Source organism: Pantherophis guttatus, chromosome 3 (assembly GCF_059756535.1).
Source record: "Pantherophis guttatus breed Tessera chromosome 3, ASM5975653v1, whole genome shotgun sequence".
In the NCBI taxonomy this organism is placed as follows: Eukaryota; Metazoa; Chordata; class Lepidosauria; order Squamata; family Colubridae; genus Pantherophis; species Pantherophis guttatus.
In genome coordinates, this window is record NC_142065.1 from 33,056,115 (window position 1) to 33,078,832 (window position 22,718).

At 37.2% G+C, this 22,718-nt stretch overlaps 1 protein-coding gene across 1 annotated transcript; it reads left to right on the forward strand.

The window, feature by feature from the left end:
- Positions 1 to 1,474: 1,474 nt before the first annotated feature.
- Positions 1,475 to 16,115, forward strand: EIF2S2 (eukaryotic translation initiation factor 2 subunit beta). The gene is made up of 9 exons (XM_034414033.3): positions 1,475 to 1,840; positions 5,899 to 6,079; positions 7,100 to 7,203; positions 7,537 to 7,669; positions 8,614 to 8,714; positions 9,094 to 9,242; positions 11,280 to 11,336; positions 14,528 to 14,613; positions 15,661 to 16,115. The coding sequence occupies exons 1-9, from the start codon at positions 1,826 to 1,828 to the stop codon at positions 15,834 to 15,836; spliced, it is 1,002 nt and encodes a 333-aa protein (XP_034269924.1). The 5' UTR covers positions 1,475 to 1,825; the 3' UTR covers positions 15,837 to 16,115.
- Positions 16,116 to 22,718: the final 6,603 nt, after the last annotated feature.

The window sequence follows — 22,718 nt, forward strand, 5'->3', positions numbered from 1 at the left end:
ATATTGAGCTCTTTAGTAATTTTCTGTTTAGTTGAAAGACAAACCATAGTTTGGATATCTTTTAGCTTTATGAACACTGGCTTGTTCTCGGGGGCAGACTGGGGGGGAGTGCTTCATCCTGGCCAGAGTTGGGGTGAAGCTCTCCCGCCTGCTGGCCCCACAATCCAAGCCCCAGGAACACCGACATCCCAGCTTTCCAGCGGAGGGAGGCGACATTCCCTGCCCAACTTTCTCTCCCTGTCCGGGGCTGTGGAACCAAATTGTCGGTGGGGATGTCCCGCCACCCCGACGGGGACCTGCCGGGCAGGGGGCCGGGCAGGGAGGCACAAGGACCCTCAAAAGGCCTGGCAGAGCTGGTGCATGCGCACTGGACAGCTGGTCTTCGTGCATACCAGAAACCGTAAAAGCAGGTGACCAGTGCGCATGTGCATGCCAGAAACAGAAAGATCACCTACTTAATGTGTGCTCCTGTTTTGGCACTTGGTGCCGAAAAGGTTTGCCAACACTGGCCTAGGGCAAAGGTCTGGGTATTGGAAATGTGAACAAGAGGGGACATTTTATCATGCTTGGTGGATGTGCAAAAAAGGTAAAATAATTGATTCAAATACATATACTAATTCAGAAGATTTTAAAGAGTAATACACGATTGAAATCAGAGGATGTTCCTTTGGGCTGATCAATAAACAGTTGGAACAACAGTCAGGAACTTTGTTTTTATATAGAACTGCAGCAAGATACTTGCAAAGGGGAAATATTCAATTAGGCACAATGGAGGAATGTAGAATGAAGGTGATGGAAGTTGTCAAAGTGGCCAAATTTACATATTTGATCAGAAAAAGGGCATTAAAGTTTACTGCTGACAAGAAACTCCCTACAAATTTTTTGCACAAATCAGAAAAAATGAAATTATAACCCATGATTTTGGTGATTGAAAAATATTATGTAAAAAATGGAAGTTATCTTTGCAAACTTATACAAAGATATAAATTTATGTTTTTAACTGCTGTAAAGAAAATCAGAAGTTACCTCTTTATATTACAGTAAAAAGAAAAAGAAACCAATGTAGACATAATCACCAGAGGCACAGCCCTATTCAGAGGATAATTTTACTATTTTAAGGAGGGAGTGTAGCCAAAGCTATTGGATTTCAAACTTTTAAAAACACTTCCACAAGTACCAAGTATGAACTCAATCTCAATTTAATAATAGGAAGAAAGCTGTAGATTTATTAAAAGCACAGCTAGAAGGAATGCAATTTTCCCCCCCAAAAGGGACGGAACAAAAGCTTTAGCATCGCCCCTTAGTCTCCTGCCTTCTGTGAAAGAAGGAACTACGCAACCCTTGCCTTGCGTAAATAGCGTAACTGTAAAGGATCAGGCACTCCACCAATCACTGGAGCCACTTGGGCGGAAGGAGCACGTGCTCAAGCAAGCCCGTTCCCCCCACTCTCCCTCCCCTGTGATGTCACCAGCTTCACATTCCCCAAAACTGCACATGCTGCGGTCGGGATTCCACCCAGCTCCGCCGCTGTTGCGCTTGCGCAGAAGTGAGACTACAATTCCCGAGAACCTTTGAAGAAGGGCTGGGGCGCATGCTTCCATCCGGGGCAATCGCGCTGTTTTCTGTCTCCTCCTCCCCTGCTGCTGATGCAAGAGCTGAGCGCGGCGGCGAGGCGAGCAGGACGGGGCTGAGGCGAACGAGCCGGGGCGATTGACTTCCTGGGCGGCGTTGTGGGGTTTTCTCTCTCTCTCTCTCTCCCCCCCCCCTCCACCCCGAGACGGGCGCTTCTAAATTTCTGCTTTGACGGTCAGGGAGAGTCGTCGCCATGTCGGGAGACGAGGTGAGGACAAGAGATGTGCCCAGGCCTTGGGGCGGCGTGAGGCTGGGGCTGTGGCCGCCGCCATGTGAGGAGCCGGGCTTGAGGCCTGCCCGCACCCTGATCAGAGCCCCGGTTGAATTAGCTTCCCTCAGCAAAGCCAGCTCCCTTCTCCCAGTCTGTGCGATACATTTAGGAGCCAGGCTTATTTTTTCATCTGAGCAGCTTTTGAGGAAACTTCTCCTTTGTCCTTGGTCGCTCTTTTTTTCTCTTCCCCCCACCCTGTGACATAAGGAAGCCATCCTTTGACCCCCCTTTCCCGCCTTAGGTCAAACTGAGTTAATGCCACCTCCTTTCCCACTGCGGTTTATTTGAAGAAAGCAGGAAAGTTTCATATTAAAACCCCCTCGCTGTTTTAAAAAGGGCCACAGGAACAATACGACAGGCATGGTTGCGGGAGGCGTCTTAACGTGCTTTGAATGGAGGAGCGTCTTCCCTACTAGAGTGCCTGATGAAATGTTGATTTTTTTTTTTTTTGCGTATGGCGTGGCTCAGAAATCATCTTTTTTTGGGTGCCAGTTTTTAAAGGATCCCTAATTAGGTTGCTACTCTAGCGGCCCGATTTGGTGTCAATTCAAAACATCTCAAATTTGTAATAACTGAATAACTCAGGAGAAGACTTATATCTGTGCTTGCAAGCACTCTTTTTATTCCAGAGTAAATTGTTATAATATTTTTTAAAATCTCTAGAAGGAGCATCAGAAACCTCTCATAATATATCCAGGAGAAGTTGTGGCTCCATTGGAGCTGGGTGGCCAATAAATTTAAATTAATCATATAATTTTGAACTCCCTGGAAACTTTTCATGGGCAGAATAATCCTATTATTCCACCAGAATCCTACTATTCAACCTGAGTGGTCTGAGGATCCCTAAAGATCTATTGATACCTGAGCAAAAACCTGCTTGCCTTTCCTATTTAAAGGGAAAATGCCTCATTTTAAAATTAAAAGGAATTTTATATTTGGAAGCCTTTGTCGTGATCCTTTAAAATATTCCTGTTAAGTATGTCAATCAATTTCTTCCTGTTTTTGGAAATATGTTTTCAATCCTTAAGTGGGGAGACTTTTGCAGAGGGAAAATTGTTTTATTTTTCAGCCCTTGAGAAATTCTGGGCAATACAGAATATGAATTTGTAATAGATTAGAATATAAAACCAATTTGAGTAGACCTCTACATTATTTATAAAGCTGGTGTTGTCTAACTTTATGGTACTCTACTCCATAAAATAACTCCATATGCTTTGCTGTGAATTGAACTAATAATTTCATTTCAGGTTTGGATTTGGCAACAAATACACCACTTTTGATAATTAAAATTTAATCTGCATGTCACAAACTTTGCTACTGCTACTTTTCACTGAAGGCATGCCCATAAAGCAAATTTGGCAATTGCATTTGCAATTGATTAGATAAAAATCCAAACCCCTAGAATAAGCTATTATTGAACTGTCAGTTCATATTGTCAACTCCCAGTTGTAGTCCAGTGATTTATTGAAATTATGCATGATTGGTTTCTGATTCAGTTTGGTTGATAGAATGATTCATTTTTAGGGTCCTCTTTGTAGCAGAAATGCTTAAAAAGATTTTCCAATACTTGGAAAACAGATGTAAAATAAGGTTTTTTTAGGAATAATTATGAAGCATTGCCTGCAGAAGGATGAAAAACAAGGTGGATTTCCAGGTGGAGAACTTTTCTGTTCTCCATAAAATAAATGAATTAATAATAACAAAAATGTCAGTTATACTGTTGCAGTTAAGATGGCTATAAATGTATTTAATTTTTTAAGTCGTTAAATAATGTGGTTTGTGCCAGCATGTCAGTGTAGATCTGTATTCCATGTATTGATGAATTTAATCTTATTTGAAATATTATGAATTCAGGAATAGACACCTCATGTTTTTTCTTTTGTTTACAACTGCTTGATGGCATATGAATCATAAGTCCAAAATGTATAAATTTGGTTTCCTAGCAATAATACTTAGTACAATATTTAGGATTGTAGTAAAGATTGGTCTCATAAGCATAACAATTTCTCTCCAGCCAAAAGAAATTTAATTTCATTTTGGTATAATAAAGTACTTTACATTAGACGAAAACGTGGTTGTGTTATACCAACTGAAGTATATCAATGTATGGGTATTTTGTCTTTTCTCCCGCCTGTAGCTTTCATGCCCCATTATCTGCTTTAAAAAGTCTACCAATTGAAACAACATTGGGACATGTGAAGAATTCCTCCCTGTTCTACAGTCCTGGCAGCTCAATTTATTGACTGGCTCTTTGGATATTTGTTCTCCTATCTTGACCACTGTTGATATCATTAGGATAGGTTTAATCTGTGGTGAAAAAATACATATCTCTTCCAAACTGCAGATATTTCAATAGTATTATTTTAACATAGATATTAAAGAGACATTAGATCAGGGATGCTTATTCTGATGCCTATGGATACTTGGTATTAGCCAGGTTAATCACCTACCTACCTTTTAATAGTTTGTTTTAATTTTAAAAACCAAAAGTAGACTGGAATACAAGAGAGTGCTAGCCTCCAGTTTCCTTTCTGAGAAAAAGTATTTTGTGATAGCTGCATCAATGTGGTGATCCACATGAGAGATCCAGCAAAATTCTCTCAATATTACATTTATGCCTCTTGATTTTGGACAAGTTCCTATCTCTGCATTAAGTGGACAATTAAAATTGAAAGAAGTAATTTAACGAACTACTGTTTAAGTTGATATTTTAGATACAATCTTTGGTTTTTGTTTTCTACAAAAAAGTATTACAGCTAGTTTCTAATATTAAATGCATTCAAAGACTTAGGGTTTCTTGTCTTTAAATATAAATTAATATGTTTGTTTGAAGGTGTCTTTTAAGGAAAGATTATTTTTAAAAGTCCTGTATAACTAGTTAGTGTGGTGTGATTCCATTATACTACTACTCTTAGATGTAGAGCATTATAATTAAGCTTGTAATAGTTTAGACTATGATATTCATAAACAAAACTTTGTTTTCTGTATGGGTGTGTGAAAAATTATAGATCTAGATAGGTTTGGCAGAAATATATGTTTTCTAGCAAAAAAAATCCCACTTCATTCAGTGTAATTTACTGGAAAATAAACATGGGATTGCAGTTTTCAGATAAAATACACAGGACTTGATTGCCTTCAGCATTTGAACTGAATTTTTGGAAGACTGTCCAGAATGAGTTTGGTGAGAGAAATTCATAATATCAGATTATTCTTTTTCTACAGGATTCAAAACTACAGTAGTTTTGTGGTTATATAAACAACTTGATAATTGAGATGAAGATGTGTTTATTTTCAAATTAATTATTTAGTGTGAGAAGCACAAATTACTACCTAATACTTGAATACCAGATGTTGCTATTCCTTCTGGAACTTAGTAATGGGTGCCTAAAATAACCTACATATGTTTTGGTGGAATTATTAATTGTTAAAACTACCGTACTTTTCAGAGTGTAAGATGCATTCCCCCCCCCAAAGAGGGTGAAAATGTTGGTGCATCTTATACACTGAATACAGCCATTTTTGGCCTCCCAAAGCCCTGTCCTGCGAGTCTCGTTTTTGCAAAAAATGGGCCCGTTTTTCACAAAAATGTGGCACACAGAGGGTTTGGGAAGCCTGCAGAGTGCTCCTGGGGGCTGGGGAGGGCAAACACTTTTTTTTTCTTGTTTACCTCTTTGAAATCTTGGTGCGTCTTATAGTCTGAAAGATACAGTAGTAGATCTTTAAATTGCTGGGAAACCAATCTTAGTGCGTTGGGTTGTGTAGATTATTTAACTGTTTAAATTATTAAAACTTTTCTATTTTTCCCATATTAAGTTTTCAGTTATTTCCTAATGTACTCTGAACAGCATGGTAGAGATCATATTTGATAAACTTTCTATTATGTTGTGTTTGATTGATTATTTAATAAATGTTTATATTTATATGTATACTTATAAATCTGGAGGGTATTTTTATGTTGCAAATTTGTGTTAAGAAAATACTGTTGTTTCTTGCAGATGATCTTCGACCCTACTATGAGCAAGAAGAAGAAGAAGAAAAAGAAGCCTTTTATGCTTGATGAAGAAGGTGGTGATGCACAAACAGAAGAGACACAGCTATTAGAAACAAAAGAAGTAGAGCCAGAACCAACAGAAGACAAAGATATAGAAGCTGATGAAGAGGACATCAGAAAGAAAGGTAAGCTATTATATATCTACTAGAAATCCTGTTTTCTGTTTCTTTTTTATTTTTCTCAAGAAAATATGCTTATAAAAATGAGACATTTAATTTGTGCTTTTTAAAAGTTTTCCAGAGAAACCCATATGTTAAGCAGCAGAATGCTTAATAAAATGTTTGTAAAATGCATTCAGACTTTGCTCACCTGGCTGGCTGTGAACATGTTGCTCTCTTACCATTATTCATGGAAGATAGAAATGAATAAGAGAACTTTTTGTTGCTGGCTTGACTTTCATGGAGAGAAGATCATTTAAAAAACCACTGATTTACGCTATTGTATTGTATGTTTCCAAACTTCCTGAAATATACAGGCTAAAGCACACCTATCTCATACAGCTGTAGTTTAATGGTTTGCTTTGTTTCATATATATAAATATTAAACAGATTGCCAGCTATGTTCTTTGGTTCATTAGTATGAATCAGCCAACTATTAACATTTTAGAATTGGGCTCTCTATTTACATTTCTGTGTTTCATGATAAAATTTCATGAGAAATTAAGTTGAAGTAGCTTTGGCTAGCAAGATGGGTGGCATATAATAATAAATAAATAAAAATAAAGAATTATTTTTATTTTATTGTCTGGCTTTAAAATAATTATGTTTTTCTCTCTCTGACTTATTACTGTTAAGGCCAGTAAGGCATTGAAGTAAATGTTGTAAACTCAAGGATTTTGTGATAAGCATGTCTTAAAAAATGTGGACTGTCATGTTTATATTGGGAACTAATTCTTATAGCTTGCTTCTCAGTTATTACATCCTGAGTTATAGAGATCTACTGGATATAATGTGTAAAAGTCTAAATCAACATTTTATACATTATTGAAATAGTCTAATTTAGTTTTTCATTTTTTCTCATGTATTCTGTTATTGAAGTTTTCTGACTTCATTGTCACAAGCTTGCTTAAATTTCTTGATAAATATATCCATACTCAAATCATAAAGTAATCTGAATGTTAGTAATGTACTGCCTTTCCATTTCAGATGCATCAAATGATTTAGATGACTTAACCTTCTTTAATCAGAAGAAAAAGAAGAAAAAAACAAAAAAGATATTTGATATTGATGAAGCTGAAGAGGGACTAAAGGTCAGTTGACACAGGGTTAAAGGGCATGTTTGTGTCTTCATCTTACTAATTTAAGATTTAGACTCCCCCCCCCCACAAATAACTTTGCTCTCAGCTTAAAAAAAGGAAGAAACTTGCTACTGTATATTATCAGTAAAAAAAATGAAATTATACTAAAGAGTAATACATCCCCTAGACTTTTGCTTCATAGGTGACCTCTGAATTAATTGATTATTGCCATGATCAACAGAGAGGTGCATATTTTAAATTGTTGTACATTATTTTATGTTTGCTGCTTGTATCATTAATGTTGTTTATCTTTTTCTTCTTCCTACCCTCCCAATTGTTCTCAAGGACCTAAAAATTGAGAGTGATGTACAAGAAACAGTAGAACCAGAAGATGACCTTGATATCATGTTAGGAAAGAAGAAGAAAAGAAAGACTGCAAAGTTTACAGATGAGGATGAAGTATTAGATAAAGATGAAGGTAACTTTTTTGGTGGTCTCTGTTGCTATTGGTCAAAGTTGATCACACTGAAGGTTGATACAAAAAGTGTAGTTATATTTTGATTTTATAATCAGGGTGGAAGACAAGTTATTGTAGCTATTAGCATTCTGTCAAATGCTGCAGTGGTGTAGAGACAGCTTTGGTTTAATATAACATTGACCATCTTCACTGATATTATTGTACAGGGTGCCACAGTGTCTTCTACATTGCATTAGCCACAGCAATTTAATTTGTGAGTCCAATAACTGAATACTTCAATTAGACTCTAAGCTGTCTAACCTCTAGCTATGCAGCCCTTTTCACTCCTTGTTCTCTTTGGCCCTGATCTTCATGTCTTTCCCATTTGCCTTTTCAAAAGCCAAGATAATACCTGAAAGTATTTGAAAGGTGTGGGGACAGTTTTAGAGCAACAATTGTGTAGGGGTATTCCAATAAATTTATGGTTTTCCATTTTCAAAGACACCTTAAATAGCATTGTAAACCAGCAGAATATATATTATTAACCATCAGTTTCATAGTCCACTGTCTTTGGAAAGATCTCATGTCTGTGTAGTCATTCAGATATCATGGGCACAACCAACTAAATAAGAAACGAAAGTACGTTCTTAAACTCAAACAGATATTAAATTTTGTTTGATAAGGGATAAGGATATTTTCTATCTGAACTTTTTTTTGAAACTTCTAGCACTTTTGTGGAAAGAGAAGAAAGATAAATTTGCCTTTCCAAATGCTGTGCCTCACCTTATTCTTAATACTATTTAGATTAACTTTCCCTTTCCCCCCAGTATCTCCTCATTTAGCAAAGGGTCTAATGTAGGATGTTCTGGCTCAAAAATACATGTGTACGTGTCACATAAAAATATTCTGTGCACATTGTGGAATGGAAATCGATGGGGTCTGAAATAATGTTTGTAATTCTGCAGCATTGGAGGATGATGACAGCAAAAAAGATGATGGAATCTCTTTTAGCTCTCTGTCAGGACCTGCATGGGCAGGCTCGGAAAGGGATTACACATATGATGAGGTAAATACTTTTCACACCTTTTAACTAATTCATCTATTGGTCTTTTATTATAATATGTGGGGATCATAATATAATCTGAGTTTAAATATTGCTTTGGATTTATAATGAAATGAAGAGAAATACAGCTTTGTTGTTAGATTGATTTTTTTTATTCTGCCTCAGGATTATAGAATTATGAGTAGAACATGCATATTTTAAATAAAACTGTAGAGAAGGAGAATTTTTTTAAGCTTACTATGCTGACTTTTCTAATTCAGAGAAAATTTCATGCTTTTTTCTCAAATAAATAACAATAAGAGACAAACAAATATGCACTAGTATTAATTTGTAAATCATCGATATTAATTGATTTTTGATATTATTTTTTTATTCCTTGCAGTTGCTGAATCGTGTATTTAACATCATGAGGGAAAAAAATCCTGATATGGTAGCTGGTGAAAAAAGAAAATTTGTTATGAAGCCTCCCCAGGTTGTAAGAGTAGGAACAAAGAAAACATCATTTGTTAACTTCACAGATATCTGTAAACTGTAAGTTTTGTTATATTGCAGTTTGGGACAGGAATTAGTAAAAGTTGGGATCAAGGAATTGAGTTCTTGGCTATTGTTCAGTTATGAACTGTGAATTTATATAGACAAAACGGTTAATTTATCTGCAAATGCAAATAGTGTCTTATTCTGAAATGACTGTTGCATATGTATATGATTCATTAGATGATCAACTGGGAATTCTTTTTAGCCAATCTAGTGAAGTGAATATGGTTTATCGGCTTTTGTGAAATTCCTGTTCATTTGTGCTAGGGAAATTCCTAGTGAGGTTGGGCTAATATGTGGAAGTGTTTTAGAATCACCAGAATAATTATTAATTAAGAGGAATAATAATAAACTAATATAAAACAATAGCCACCAGAAAATACTGATTTCTTAGCTACATCCTTAACAGTTTTTCTTCAGACCTCTAGACTGAACATCTAAAGCTTGGGAGAGTCAAGATATAATGAGATATTGGAATTGAGGCTAGCTTGCATACAAACATTTAGTTAAATCCTTGAATACTTTCAGCAAAGTAGATAAGGCCATGGGGTTATCATTTTGAAATAAATTTCTTTTTATGTACAGGTTGTAATGTCGAGCAAAATATTTTTATACAGGTAGTCCTTGACTTACGATGGATTAACCAAAAGCTACTTATGACCTTGTCCCAAAGTTGTGGCCCCTGCAGACCCCTGCAGTCACTCTCTTACAATTCAGTGCAGGGATGCTGCAGTGTTCCTCCATTCCCCTACAGGCCTCCCACATCATTGGGCTGCACACCTTCCTCCTCACTTTTCAAACATCTATGGAGCTTCATTAAGGAAAGACCATCCCGTTGCTGGGCTATTTGGCACGATCCCGAAAGAGGCTCCCATTTTCCACATTGAATTGTGGTATCTCAGAAAATGATGCCTGCTTCCAGGATTGCACCATGTGACCCAGTAACAAAGTGGCTTGTTATGCTCCCCTAATGTGAGCTTGGTAGTATTTTGCCATGTTCTGTATATCCATGCTGTGGAGCTTGGGTTAGGGAGGCATGGCAGGTTGCTTTGTTGCCTGCATAGCATGATCCTGGAAGCAGCTGCCATTTTCCAAGTGGTCACACTGAATTGTGGCTACTCAGAAAAATGGCTGCTTCCAGGAGTCATGTACCCCAGCAACAGAGCGAATTGCTTTGCTTCTTTAATCTGAGCTCCAGAAATCTTCAAAAGGTATATGCGCAATGAGTGACGTGGGGTGAGGAGGAGGAGGGTGTAAGGCCTAGTAGATGGGAAGTAGGCCCAAGGCCTGTGAGGTTCCCAAGGGACGGAAAGCAGAACATGGGTTGCCTTGGTATGAGGGGAAACCTTGAGAAGCTTCGGACATGGAACTGCACTAGGCCTCCCAGAGCTTCCTCTATCCTCTGTTTAATGACCCATGCATTCATTTAACAATTGCATTAGGGCCCTGAGAGTTATCTGTATAATAGCTGGATGTTTTTATAATGGTACTGCCATAAGGTGTTTTGTTTGGTTTTGGCTTACTCTGAGATAGAAATCTATTCATTGTAAATTTGTAAACTGTACCTAGTTTGTTGAGATGACATTTCAAACATGTGAAGCTCCAGACAGTTCAGTTCTGACTCATTGTGTAAATCATATACTGAAAGTCTTGATCTCATTCATATGAAACTTTACTGCAGTTTTCTTTAGATAAACAAAATGTGCTATTGTAACTTACGTTGCATTGCCATATCTGATATTAGATAAATATGTCATTTTGCTATCTCAGAGTTTATGAACAAATTTAATATTATGTTTCCCTTGAGGTTATTATCTTATGTGGTGGCCTAAGCAATCCTTACTTCTTTTCACTGACTCCTATTTTATCTTCTTCAAATATCCTAAAAAGACATTAGCTTTTTTAAAAAAAGTTCAATGATTTGTATTGGCATTGCACATGCCAGATGCTACACTATGATAATAAAAGAGATTTAAGTATTTAAGTACAAGTAAGTACTTGTTTTGGTAACTAGATAAACTTCCTTACTTTTAGATTACATCGTCAACCTAAACATCTCCTGGCTTTTTTGCTGGCAGAATTGGGTACAAGGTAAGTACTTCGAACTTAGTCTTGTCTGTGATATTTATTCTTCATGAATATTTCTGAATTATTGGTAGTACAAAGATTATGACAAAGATTATGACATCTCTTCAGCAAGTTGACTTTCAAAAATAACCGTGTTGATGTAAGCCATTTCAAAAATTGGTTTAAGTCACTTGTGGTTCAATGATTATATAATGTTACAGAATTTAATGCACAACTTGTAGGTTTTGTATTTTTAATAAAGCTGTGCAGTTAATTCAGGTGGAACTTTTTTTTTTCAGCCAAGTGCCACTCATCAAGGCAGCTGTGCTTTCCTAAAGATTTGGTGCTACTGCTTTGATAAATTCTTGACAAGAGGTTTCTTTTCCACATGCTTATGTACATATAGAAACCTAGGAAGACTTTCAGAATGGCCTTCAGCTTCAGAAGGTGAAAAGACCTTCACCAAATCTTCAAGGGTGAAAATCTAAAGGAAGTCTCTATATTAGAAATGCCTATTTTTGATATGCTATGTTTTTTAAATTTGAACTTAAGGAAATGCAATTTTTTTACCAGCTTCCCTTCATATAGCTATTTGTACATTATAGCTATTTGTACACCCCACCCCTCCTTGTTTGAGTATTGGAATATTTCTAATACATATTTAAATGCTGAAATAGTCAAATTTCACGAGAGAAATACTTCACCAAATAACCAGTTACCTTTATTCGTGCAAAGTTAACATTCATCACATAAAGTGATTGCATAAAGTGAATGCGGTCGCACGGGTGATTATGGGGGTGACTCGATGCTCCCATGTAACACCGTTCCTGCGTGAACTGCACTTGCTCCTGGTGGTCTTCCGGGTGTGATTCAAGGTGTTGGTCGCCACCTTTAAAGCACTCCATCGCATAGGACCTGGGTACTTAACGAGACCGCCTTCTGCTTCCGATAGCCTCCCATCGACCAGTACGCTCCCACAGAGAGGGTCTCCTCAGGGTGCTGTCGGTTAGACAGTGTCGACTGGCGACCCCCAGGGGGAGAGCCTTCTCTGTGGGGGCACCTGCCCTCTGGAACGAGCTGTCCCCTGAGATTCGTCGGATTCCCGACTTTTGTAGCTTTCGCCGCGCCCTTAAAACACTATTATTCCATCAAGCAGGGCTGGCCTAAAATATTATTTTAATCGGTTATTTTATTTTAGATTATTGGCCAAACTGTTTAATAATTTTAAATTGTTTTTAACTTTTATATTGTTGATTTTTTATCTTGGCTGTACAGCGTCCTGAGTCCTTTGGGAGAAGGGCGGTATAAAACTTTAAATAAATAAATAAATAAATAAATAAATAAATACATACATACATACATACATACATACATACATACATACATACATACATACTAAAATCGGATACAATTCCTGCTGTAGGCTTTTCTCACAAAATGAATGTTCTGGTTCCCATTCTTAGGTTTAAATGTCCACTTTTGCTGAGTTTGTCTGGCATAGACAATGTCCTTCTAGAGCCTACTGTTTATTACCTAGTTGACTGATTTATTAATTCAAGCTCTTTTTTGCAGTATGGAGTTTGTTGTGATCAAGTAGAGGCTGACCATTTAATGTTACAGTTTTTCCTTGATGTGTCTATGTTTAATGGGAGTTTCTGAATGAGAAGTTGAAAATAATAAAGGAATTATGGCTTGAATTTATATCTCTACTTATGCAAAATATACATACACAATACTGATACACATATGTTTGTATATAAGTATTCAAACTTTTGAAAAATATAACCATTCCCCGTGAAGTGGTCTGAGGAAAAAGTTTAAAGAAAAACTACTTTGCTTTAATTTACAAGATATAAAAGCTTTCTAATCAGGAACCCAGATTACCATATTTTTCGGAGTATAAGATGCACCAGTGTATAAGACGTACCTTAATTTTTGGGGAGGAAAATAGGAAAAAAAAAATTGCCTACCAGGTATTCATCTGCCTAGTCCTTAGCCTGGTCAGATTCAACACATTAGTTTGCTCGCTGGTTTTGAGGTTGGGGCTGGTTGGGGATAAAAAAACAGCTTCTAAAGCACAGCTGATCGTCAGAGGGAGCTCCAGTGACTAAAACAGGTGAAATGCGGAAAGGGTAAGAGAAGGCAGCTGTTGTTCTGGGTAGCCATTTTGGGCACCATGCATCATGTTTTCAGCTTCCAAACACGTCACGTTTTCGGGCAGCGATCGGTGGTCTTGAAGGGATTTCAAACGGAGTGTTGGAGGCTGAAAACATGACGCATGGAGCCCAAAAACACAAGCCATTGGTGGCAATCTGCAGCCAGGAGGAAGACGCATGTGGGCCGGCATGTGGGTGGGGTTATCTTTGGAGTGTAAGACGCACCCAAATTTTCAGCCTCTCTTAAGAGGGAAAAACATGCGTCTTATACTCCAAAAAACATGGTAACTTGAATACCACTTCTAACCTTCAAAACTTTTGTACGCTTTTAAGTTATCAGTCATCAACATTCTACTAGCACTACTGATTGCTATTCTTGTCTGCAATGGCCACTTTTTTTGGCTCAGTCTGCAATGTGGGGATAAGAAGGATACATAGATATTGCATTTATTCTCTTTTAGTATTCTCTTCCATTTCTATCATTGATGCTCTCTGAATACTGTGTTTTCTGTTGTGTTTTTTCCCTAGAAGGCAACACACGTCTATTACATTTTCTTTTAGCTGTTTTAAAACATAGCTTGCCATAAGCATTTAAAAGAAAATAGCTGTTGTATTTCCACGAAAGCTACAGGATATGCCAAGGGTATTAACATTTGTGTGTGCATACTGTTGAGTCACTCTTGACTCCTGGGCAAGTCCTTGCAGTTTTTGTAGCAACATCTTTGTAAGTAGTTTGCTGTTGCCTGCTTCCGTATGACAGAATGACTGGCCCAGAGTCATCCAACTGGCTTCATGCCCAGGGCAGAACTGGAACTTATAGTTTTACAATTTCTGGTTTGTCATTGCACTAAACTGGCATTATATTTTTGTGTAGCCCTATTTTGGGTATAAAGTCATCAACTTTTAGGAATGTGTTTGGCTTTACTGTGTGATAAAAGATTGCAGTAAATGGAGAGCCTTTGAATGAAGATTTGCTTATATTGTGAGCATTTTGGAAGCCCTGAAGCCTTTGTGTCGTTGAAAATATGCAATTCTAATTTTAATATCTATTTTATTCAGTGGTTCAATAGATGGCAACAACCAACTTGTAATCAAAGGAAGATTCCAACAAAAACAGATAGAAAATGTCTTGAGAAGATATATCAGTAAGTGTATTCTATGATTGCAGATTTATGCGGCTTCATTTAAAGTTTTTAATCTTGCTTCTTACATAATTATTAGTAGTGCCAAAATTGCACTTGTAATTCATTGAAGTCTTCTGAAACTACCATATTTTTGCTGGTTGTCGAAAAAGAAAAAGTGCTACAGTACAACCAGAAGTGTCATTTTGAGGAATTACCTGCTATATCTTTGATAAGGTGAAGGTATATAGAACAATTATAACTGAATGTTTGGATAGTCATGTTTGTATAGGAAAATACAAATCATTGGTCTTTTGCTTATATACTAAAAAATTATTCATTCTGGTTTTAGTTGATGTAATAATATTTTTTGTTTCCATGGGGTAACAAAACATATTGTTACTGCATGGAAACAAATGAGGTAACAGTTAAGTGGTTATTTCCATGTTCTATTGTCAGCTGCTTATTAAAAGATTATAGAGGTACACTATTAAAGATCTCAGATATCTCCAATACAGAGGATTGAATAATGGGATATTGAAAAGGAAGTCTGGCAAATGTTGCTGATCATTTAGGATGCTTATTTTGTAAAGTATGGACCAGTGATGTAAACTTAGTGAATAGTGAAGAAAGCTAATAGAATGGTTAAATTTTAGTCCTGAACAGACAGGTGTTAACAGTGAACCATATTGATGTTTCCTTTCACAATTCTGTGCTAGATTGAAAAAAGGTTGACTGATAATACAGCTGTGACTTTTGTATCTGCCAAAGCCAAAAGTCAATTCTCCCATCTTGTAAGCTGCTTGCAAGACATTCTTCTTCTTTTGTGTGATATAGAGGTGCATGCAGTAAATGGGCAGAAAAATGTATAATTTAAGGGGTATTAACCTTGCAATGAAAGAGATAAATACTCTTGTTTACTACTTTTATGTTTTATAGTCTAGTAAGTTTGCAGTTGGTTTCAAAAATTACCTGATCATGTAAATGATAAATGCATAGTGGATAAAAATGTGTTTACTATTTGTTTATAATTTCTTATTGCTAATATAACTTATTTAATTGTTCCCACAGAGGAATATGTCACCTGTCATACGTGTCGGTCACCAGACACAATCTTGCAGAAGGACACCAGATTATATTTTTTGCAGTGTGAGACTTGCCATTCGCGCTGTTCTGTTGCCAGCATTAAAACTGGTTTCCAAGCTGTCACAGGCAAGAGAGCGCAGCTCCGTGCCAAAGCTAACTAGTTGGCTGGTTGACCCTGAATTTTTGCGAAATGATCTGGGTGCAAATGGCTGGACAGGCTTACAACCTGAGTGGATTTCCGATGTATTAAAAACAAGATAGTAAAAGCTGCTTTGCTTTGGGTTGGTCTGTGAGATTCTTGCAAGATCAGATCCTCAAGCTGTTGGCATTTGCTAACTGAATATTTTACCAACTGTCAAGTGATGAGAAGGGAGGTGCTTTTTAATCTGTTCATAGAATTCTGTAAAATGCAAGAGAAATTAAAGTTATTATAACAGTGACTCTTTCATTTGAATTTTTTGGTTTCTCTGTTAACAATAGTATGAATACATGCAAGCGTCATGGCCAATTGTGTTATAAAACATTTGTTGTCCTAATTAAGTGTATTGTAAAAGCAAATGGGCACAATTGAATTAATGTAATGGAACATATCATAGAATATTAAATCACAAATAGGTTCTCCCAGTTGAATATCTCCATGCATATAAGAATTTTATCATCTGGTTACAAGGGACAAATCCCACAGATAAATGTGAGATTTGTATTAATTGGGTTTAGGTTAGCTGTCTAGCCAGCTTTCCTTTGCATTTTGGTGTTCACTTTGTGCATTAGGATGGTCTAATAAAAATTATTAAACTATATCAAGATGCCATATTAATGCATGTAATTTTGGGAAAACATTGCAGTGTAAATGCACATTATCATTGCCATAATCTAGAGTTTTTGTAATGCTAGCTTTCAATACTGTACTAAGAAAGTTAAATCTTTAAATTGTAAAAATGAATTATGTATGTATCACCCATTTAAATGAAAACACAAAAGTTAGAAAAAGTTAGCGCAGCTATTAAAATTTAAATAATCTTACATTCCTCCCCCCGCCCTCCAAAGCACTGTACTTTCAGTTTTGGGAAAGGATACCCAGCATATGTTCTTCCTATCACAGTATTCACCAATTTCAGGACTGACCCAGAAACCAAGCTGTCAGAAAGCTTGGTGATCTTTATGCAGTAGTTGGTATCCATTTTGTCAGTTTTTTCAGGCCTTAAAGCAGAGTTATTTAAGAAGGTTATTGTATTCATTGGGATCTTTCAAAAGAGGCTTTGGATAAATTAGTACAGAAATCATGGACTAAGAGGACCTGTGGCCTTAGCATTTGGGATTTTTGACCAAGGACGTGGGAAAGAGAAATAAGTGGACATCTTTTGCAATTGAATATTATGAAGGTAATCTTTATTGGAGCTGATGCTGAACAGCGTGGGTTCAGATTTGATGGTGGCACCAGTTACTGGTGAGTAATGTAAACAAAAGAGCTCATACAAGCAAGGGTCTGCATTGGATAAATTGGAATTTAAATGGTAAACACTATTTTTTCCTCACAATGTATAGAGTGATGTAAGACAAGGCAATAAGTAAAATCATAATTTGTTATTTTGTTTTAATTTTTTTTTTTGTTCATGTTAGCTGACCAGAATTGTGGATGCAAAATAGGTGGCCATATAAGCTGTTTAAGATACTTAATGTGTGGAATGAGGATTTAACTGGTGAATACTAAAAATGAATCTTGATGTGGTGGTGGGTATATGTGTAAAAATTACTTTCCTTCTGTGAAGAAGTTATGAAATAATTAGAAAAGAGATTGCAATAAAGTTATTAATACCTATCTCATTCTTTCTGCAAATACTGTATGTGTCTAGTTAAAGAATTAGAATCTGGAGTCAGCCGATGAATTTGAAAGACTGAAAAAAGTATACTCATAGTACATAGTATTCATCATTACCAAATATGATACAAACTGCCAAGTTGATGTTTAAAGTTAAGCCCATAGAGCAGGCAGTTTTTATGACAATTACATGACCTCACCAGGATCAACTGGACACACTCATCCTGTGTGTAGAATTCTTCAGTTATCCAATGAGGCGAATTGGACTGGATTACATAATACTTCAGTATGATCTAGCAGGATCCTTATATGTCTTTGCCTGCTTGGTTATTTTAAAAATGTGATGCTTTTGAATTTAAAACTCTAAAACATTTGCAAGGTTTAAGGAAGAGTGCCTTTTCACTACTGTTCAAGATTTCTTATTTATCTTATCAACCCTTGTTATCAATATTGAAAGGTATTTGGTTAATGGGTGTTAACTGTGATACATTAACTAAAGTTGAATCTAGAATCTTTGTTGGAATTGTAATTTGTATGTAAATTTACATTCAACTGAGTTTGCCAGGAAATTAATTTTTATATTTTCTCCAAAGGTTTTTAAGAATAGAAAAGTCTAAAGTCGTTTTTTTTTAAAATGACTTAAATGGCATCTGAGCTGTAATGAATGTTGGATGTACCTTATAAATTGAATAAAGTCAGGATCAGTGACTCTTGTATAATTTTCCAAATTGTGGTTGTTTTCACAGGATGCTTTTGCAGACTTATCCAGCATTAGCTATATCTCCCCTTGTTTAATTATTTAAATAGAAAAATATAACGCCAGTATTGTTTAAAGCCTTCTGGATAAAGCAGACTTCTTAGGATTGTTTGAAAGTTCATAATGTACATACCTTGTTGAAGCAAAGTATGTTTTATTTTTTATTTTTAATTTGGTTTGATTTCTGTAGCTGCCCATCTCAACTGACTTTGGGCAGCATGCATTGTAAAAGCATAAAAACAATTTAAACCAATATAAAATAAATATATATAAATGCAGAGTAAAATTATTGGCATGGATATTAATATAGATAAAAATGGGTCCCTTAACGTTCCGAGGGATCCAGATCTAGGCACAAAAGACCAACGACCTAGGTCATCGCAATTTCTGAGGAAAGAATGTTCCAGATGGCAGGGGCTGTAGCAGAGAAGGCAAGTCTGCTGTCTCTGCCAGCTGACATTTCTTGAAATACCTGTTATAGGCCCAACCTGCCTGATCGAATTGGATGGATAGAAACAACGGGGGGAAGACTCTCCTTTAGGTAACCCAGCCCAAGCCATGAAGGGCTTTAAACCAGCATCTTTTATTCCGGTCGAGTCAGTTTGAATGGAAAATTGTCAAATAATTTTGAGCTATGTTCATCTTAGGAGCCTATAATACTTAACATTTAATTAATTAATTAATTAATTAATTAATTAATTTCTATACCGCCTTTCTCCCGTAGGACTCAAGGCGGTGTACAGTCAAGAAAAATATAGACACACAAACATCATAAAATTGCTAATTAAAATTATTACTTAGTTTGGTCAATTAAATAAAACCCAGAATTAGATAACATTTAAAAATTCATTCACATGTTCATATGTTTAGCCCCGCCTGTTGGAACATCAGGGTCTTGAGGGCACGGCGGAAAGCACGGAGATCAGGGATATTCTGTATCTCCGGGGGCAGTTCATTCCAAAGGGTTGGAGCCCTCACAGAGAAGGCCCTCCCCCTGGGAGTCGCCAGTCGGCATAATTTGACTGACGGTACTGAGTAGTCCCTGTGAGAAAGAACTGGTCGGTGGGAGGCTATTGGTGGCAAAAGACGGTCTCGTAGGTACCCAATAACTAATGAAGTGTTTGCATCTCTTCCATAAGTTGGGAAAATTTATGAGCAGCTATTATGCTTCAGATACTACTACCCTAAATCCCTGACCATATTTTGACGGGCGGTTTGCCCTAGTTGATGTTCAGTGACATCTGAATAGTTATTGATCCTTACCTTATGGAATGCTAACTAGAAAGGTTTTTGGGAATTAATATGGTAAAGGCAAAAAAGCTTTGAGTCAAGATTACCTTCTGTGTAAGGTAAGCATTGTGTTCTCAATTTCTGGATCCAGCTAAGGACAAGGGAGTTCAAAAATACATGGTTCTTTGGGTCTTGGTCCTAGAAAATTCTAGTTTTCTTAACATAAGTAAAATAAGTAAAAACACCAAAGGTGCTTTTTCAAGAAGCAACTGAACTTTCTTGTTTTTCTTTGAAGATGTTCCACTTATCCGAAAACAACTTCAGCAATAAGATGTTTTAAAAATAACACGGCATATACATCTATGTATCAGAGAAACAATTCTATTTTTTTTTCACTGCCTCATTCATTTGAAAAATGAGAAAAAGTATGTTTGCAGAATTTTGATTCAGTTTGCAGGACTAGATTACCAAATCTAGTCATGGTATGTTATGCTTTAAATATGAAGCAACAAAGCTACTTTATAGGTTTCTGCCTGCTAAACATTTTGACTCTCCTTGTATTCTGGCACTTGTAACATTCTGAAGGCTGGGATAATCATTTATAGTTGTAAGATTTAGTTGGTACTTCAAGTAACTACAATATAATAGTGAAGTGTTTGAGTCTAAATCAGCCCCCCCTCTCTTTTTAAATGAATCTACCTCCATTCTGAACATTTAAATATGTATTTCCTAAGAAGCTGGTACTATTTTTCTTCTTTAAAATAAAAATTTATAAAAATTGAGTGTTTATCTTTCTGTTCTTTGGATGGGTTGTACATGGTTGATGAGCTTATCTTCAGATCTGGCCATGTTGCCAGCATGCTTCCATTATAAGCTGCCCAGAGTCACCTTGAACCATGAGATTGGCAGCATATGAAATTAATAACTAAAATGCTTCACTAGCCATTCTTAAAAGGCATATTCATGAGGATACATCACCACCATTGCCTCCATTCCATTGCAGACACCTTATGTTTGTCTTGAGCTGGTCTGACATTTTTCATTTGACAATACGGAACAGAACACTTACATAGGCCTTCGCAAATATGTCTCCTTAGTGGGCTGGGTAGAAAACAACGAATCAGGAGCCTCTTCTGGTTTAATTAGAAGACTTACCGGCAACCCGTATATCCTAATGTGATTGCTACAGTTATTTTTCAGGATGGGGTAGGGCTGGTGTTTTTACTATGCTGTGAATTCCACTAAACCTAGTGGAATCCTATTAGTATCTACCAGGCTCCCCTGATACTTTCTTTGTGATTATCTGCACCCACAATGGCAACATGCAAAAACTTCCATAGCAGTCATAAATTGTTCTTCATATTCTAAGAGTGGCTTTGGGGAATAGTTCTGAGATCCAACTGTCGGCAAACGTTTGTGAACCTTTTAGAAATATTTACAATCCTGCAGAGCTATGATCTGTGGTGTGATCAGAGCTTCTTAAGTCTTATTAATAGATGTAAATGCCTTTAATGTGTATCATGTCTTTATTGAATATATTAAGTCAACATTCACTGTCCTTGTAAAAATATATAAGAAACTCTAGGATTAATAACAGGATAAATTGAGATAGCTATTCCAATTTATGGGATGAATTTGAGAAGTCTTCCTCTCAAAAAGCCCAAATATTAATTGCTTCCATTGAACCCTGCATTTTATCATGCAGGTTTGAGGAATGACTTATGCAACTTCTGCAAACCTCTGAAAAAGCGTTGTTGCTGCTCAGGAGTTCCAAGCTAATAGAACAGTGTTCTGTAGACCGAGGCGATAAAATGGGTACTTAATGGAAATAATGAAAAATATGTGGCAAAACTGAAACTGAATTCCAACAAAAGAACCTCATCCCAACCAAGAAGCATGTTTGGAACAGGGGTGGGTTCTACTTACCTTTACTACTGGTTCGCATCGGGCCCACGCGCTCACTTCGCTCACGCGTGCCTGCTTTCTTGTGTGCATGCGCAGATCACCTATGACAACATCTGGGTCAGTGGATGGAGCCTCCTGCCGATTTTTACTACTGGTTCTTGCAGACCGGTCTGAACCGGGGGCAACCCACCACTGGTTTGGAACTGTTTTACAGCCTCAGGACCAAGAAAACTCAAAGCTATTGAGGGAACAATGGCTTCTAGATTGTACCAGCATATTTTACAGCAGGGGTGTCAAACTCGAGTTCATTGAGGGCTGCATCAGGGTTGGGTTTGACCTTGGGGGTGTGGGGGTGGGCTGTGTGTGTGGCCAGGGTGGACGTGGCCAGCTCGACATCACTGGTGTTGCGCCTTTGGTGGCCTGAGCTCTGCCAGAGATAATGGGCTCCCGAGCTCCGTTTTAGGCTGCGATGGCCTCTCCCAAGCTCCATTTTCGCTGGTAGAGGCACCATGGGCCGGTCCATTGCTGTTTCCAGGGCAGCCTGGTGGGCCAGATCTAAACACCCTGAGGGCTGGATCTGGCCTCTGGGCCTTGAGTTTGACACCTTTGTTCTACAGGATAATGTCAGCACTGAAACTCCAGTGAATATAGGTTACGCGGGATGGCATAAACTTGTAGTGTGAAAGGATGGCAATCTCATGCCATCTGCCCCAGAAGTACTCTGAGCCTACTTTTTTGAGGTGTGCTTCCTTGGCATAAAGGCTTGGTAATTACTGCTGCCACCATTATTCTCCATAAGAAGATACCACTTAGTGTCTTGTCCCTGAATCCAGCTGTGTTTGAGAGTCAGGGCTCTTAGTGCCTTTGTCACTTTCCAATTTCTTTCATTCCCCCCCCCCCCCTTTTAGTGTATATCTCTTGGTCATGTAGCTTTGTGGTTTGTGGCTAGGTAAATCAGCTTTTCTTACATCCCCCTTTTGGGCAGTAGACCAATCTCACAAGAAATAGAATCAAATTTTGTTATTTTCTTTTTGAAAAAGGAATGACAAAATGTAAGCACTTTTGTACCTAAAGTATTATGATTAATTTCTTCTGGGTGTCACTTAGATTTCACTCTATGTTAAAAAGCAGCATATAATAAAATTGAAGCTTAGTAGAAAAGCACAGGAGAGGCAGGAGAACCCCTAAAACAGGTGTGAGTATTCAATATGCTCAATGGATGTGGAATATTGGCTGATGTTGGTAGCAGGATGAAAGAAGAAACTGGAATGGAGTGTCCAGGAAAAGAATACAACTGGAACTCTGAGCACTAATTGTGGCAGCTTCCACTTA

Excerpts from the sequence above, each read along its gene's own strand:
- EIF2S2 (XM_034414033.3), top strand. Across the intron at positions 6,080-7,099 it reads AGAGGACATCAGAAAGAAAG|ATGCATCAAATGATTTAGAT; the intron begins GTAAGCTATTAT and ends TTTCCATTTCAG. Across the intron at positions 8,715-9,093 it reads GGGATTACACATATGATGAG|TTGCTGAATCGTGTATTTAA; the intron begins GTAAATACTTTT and ends TATTCCTTGCAG.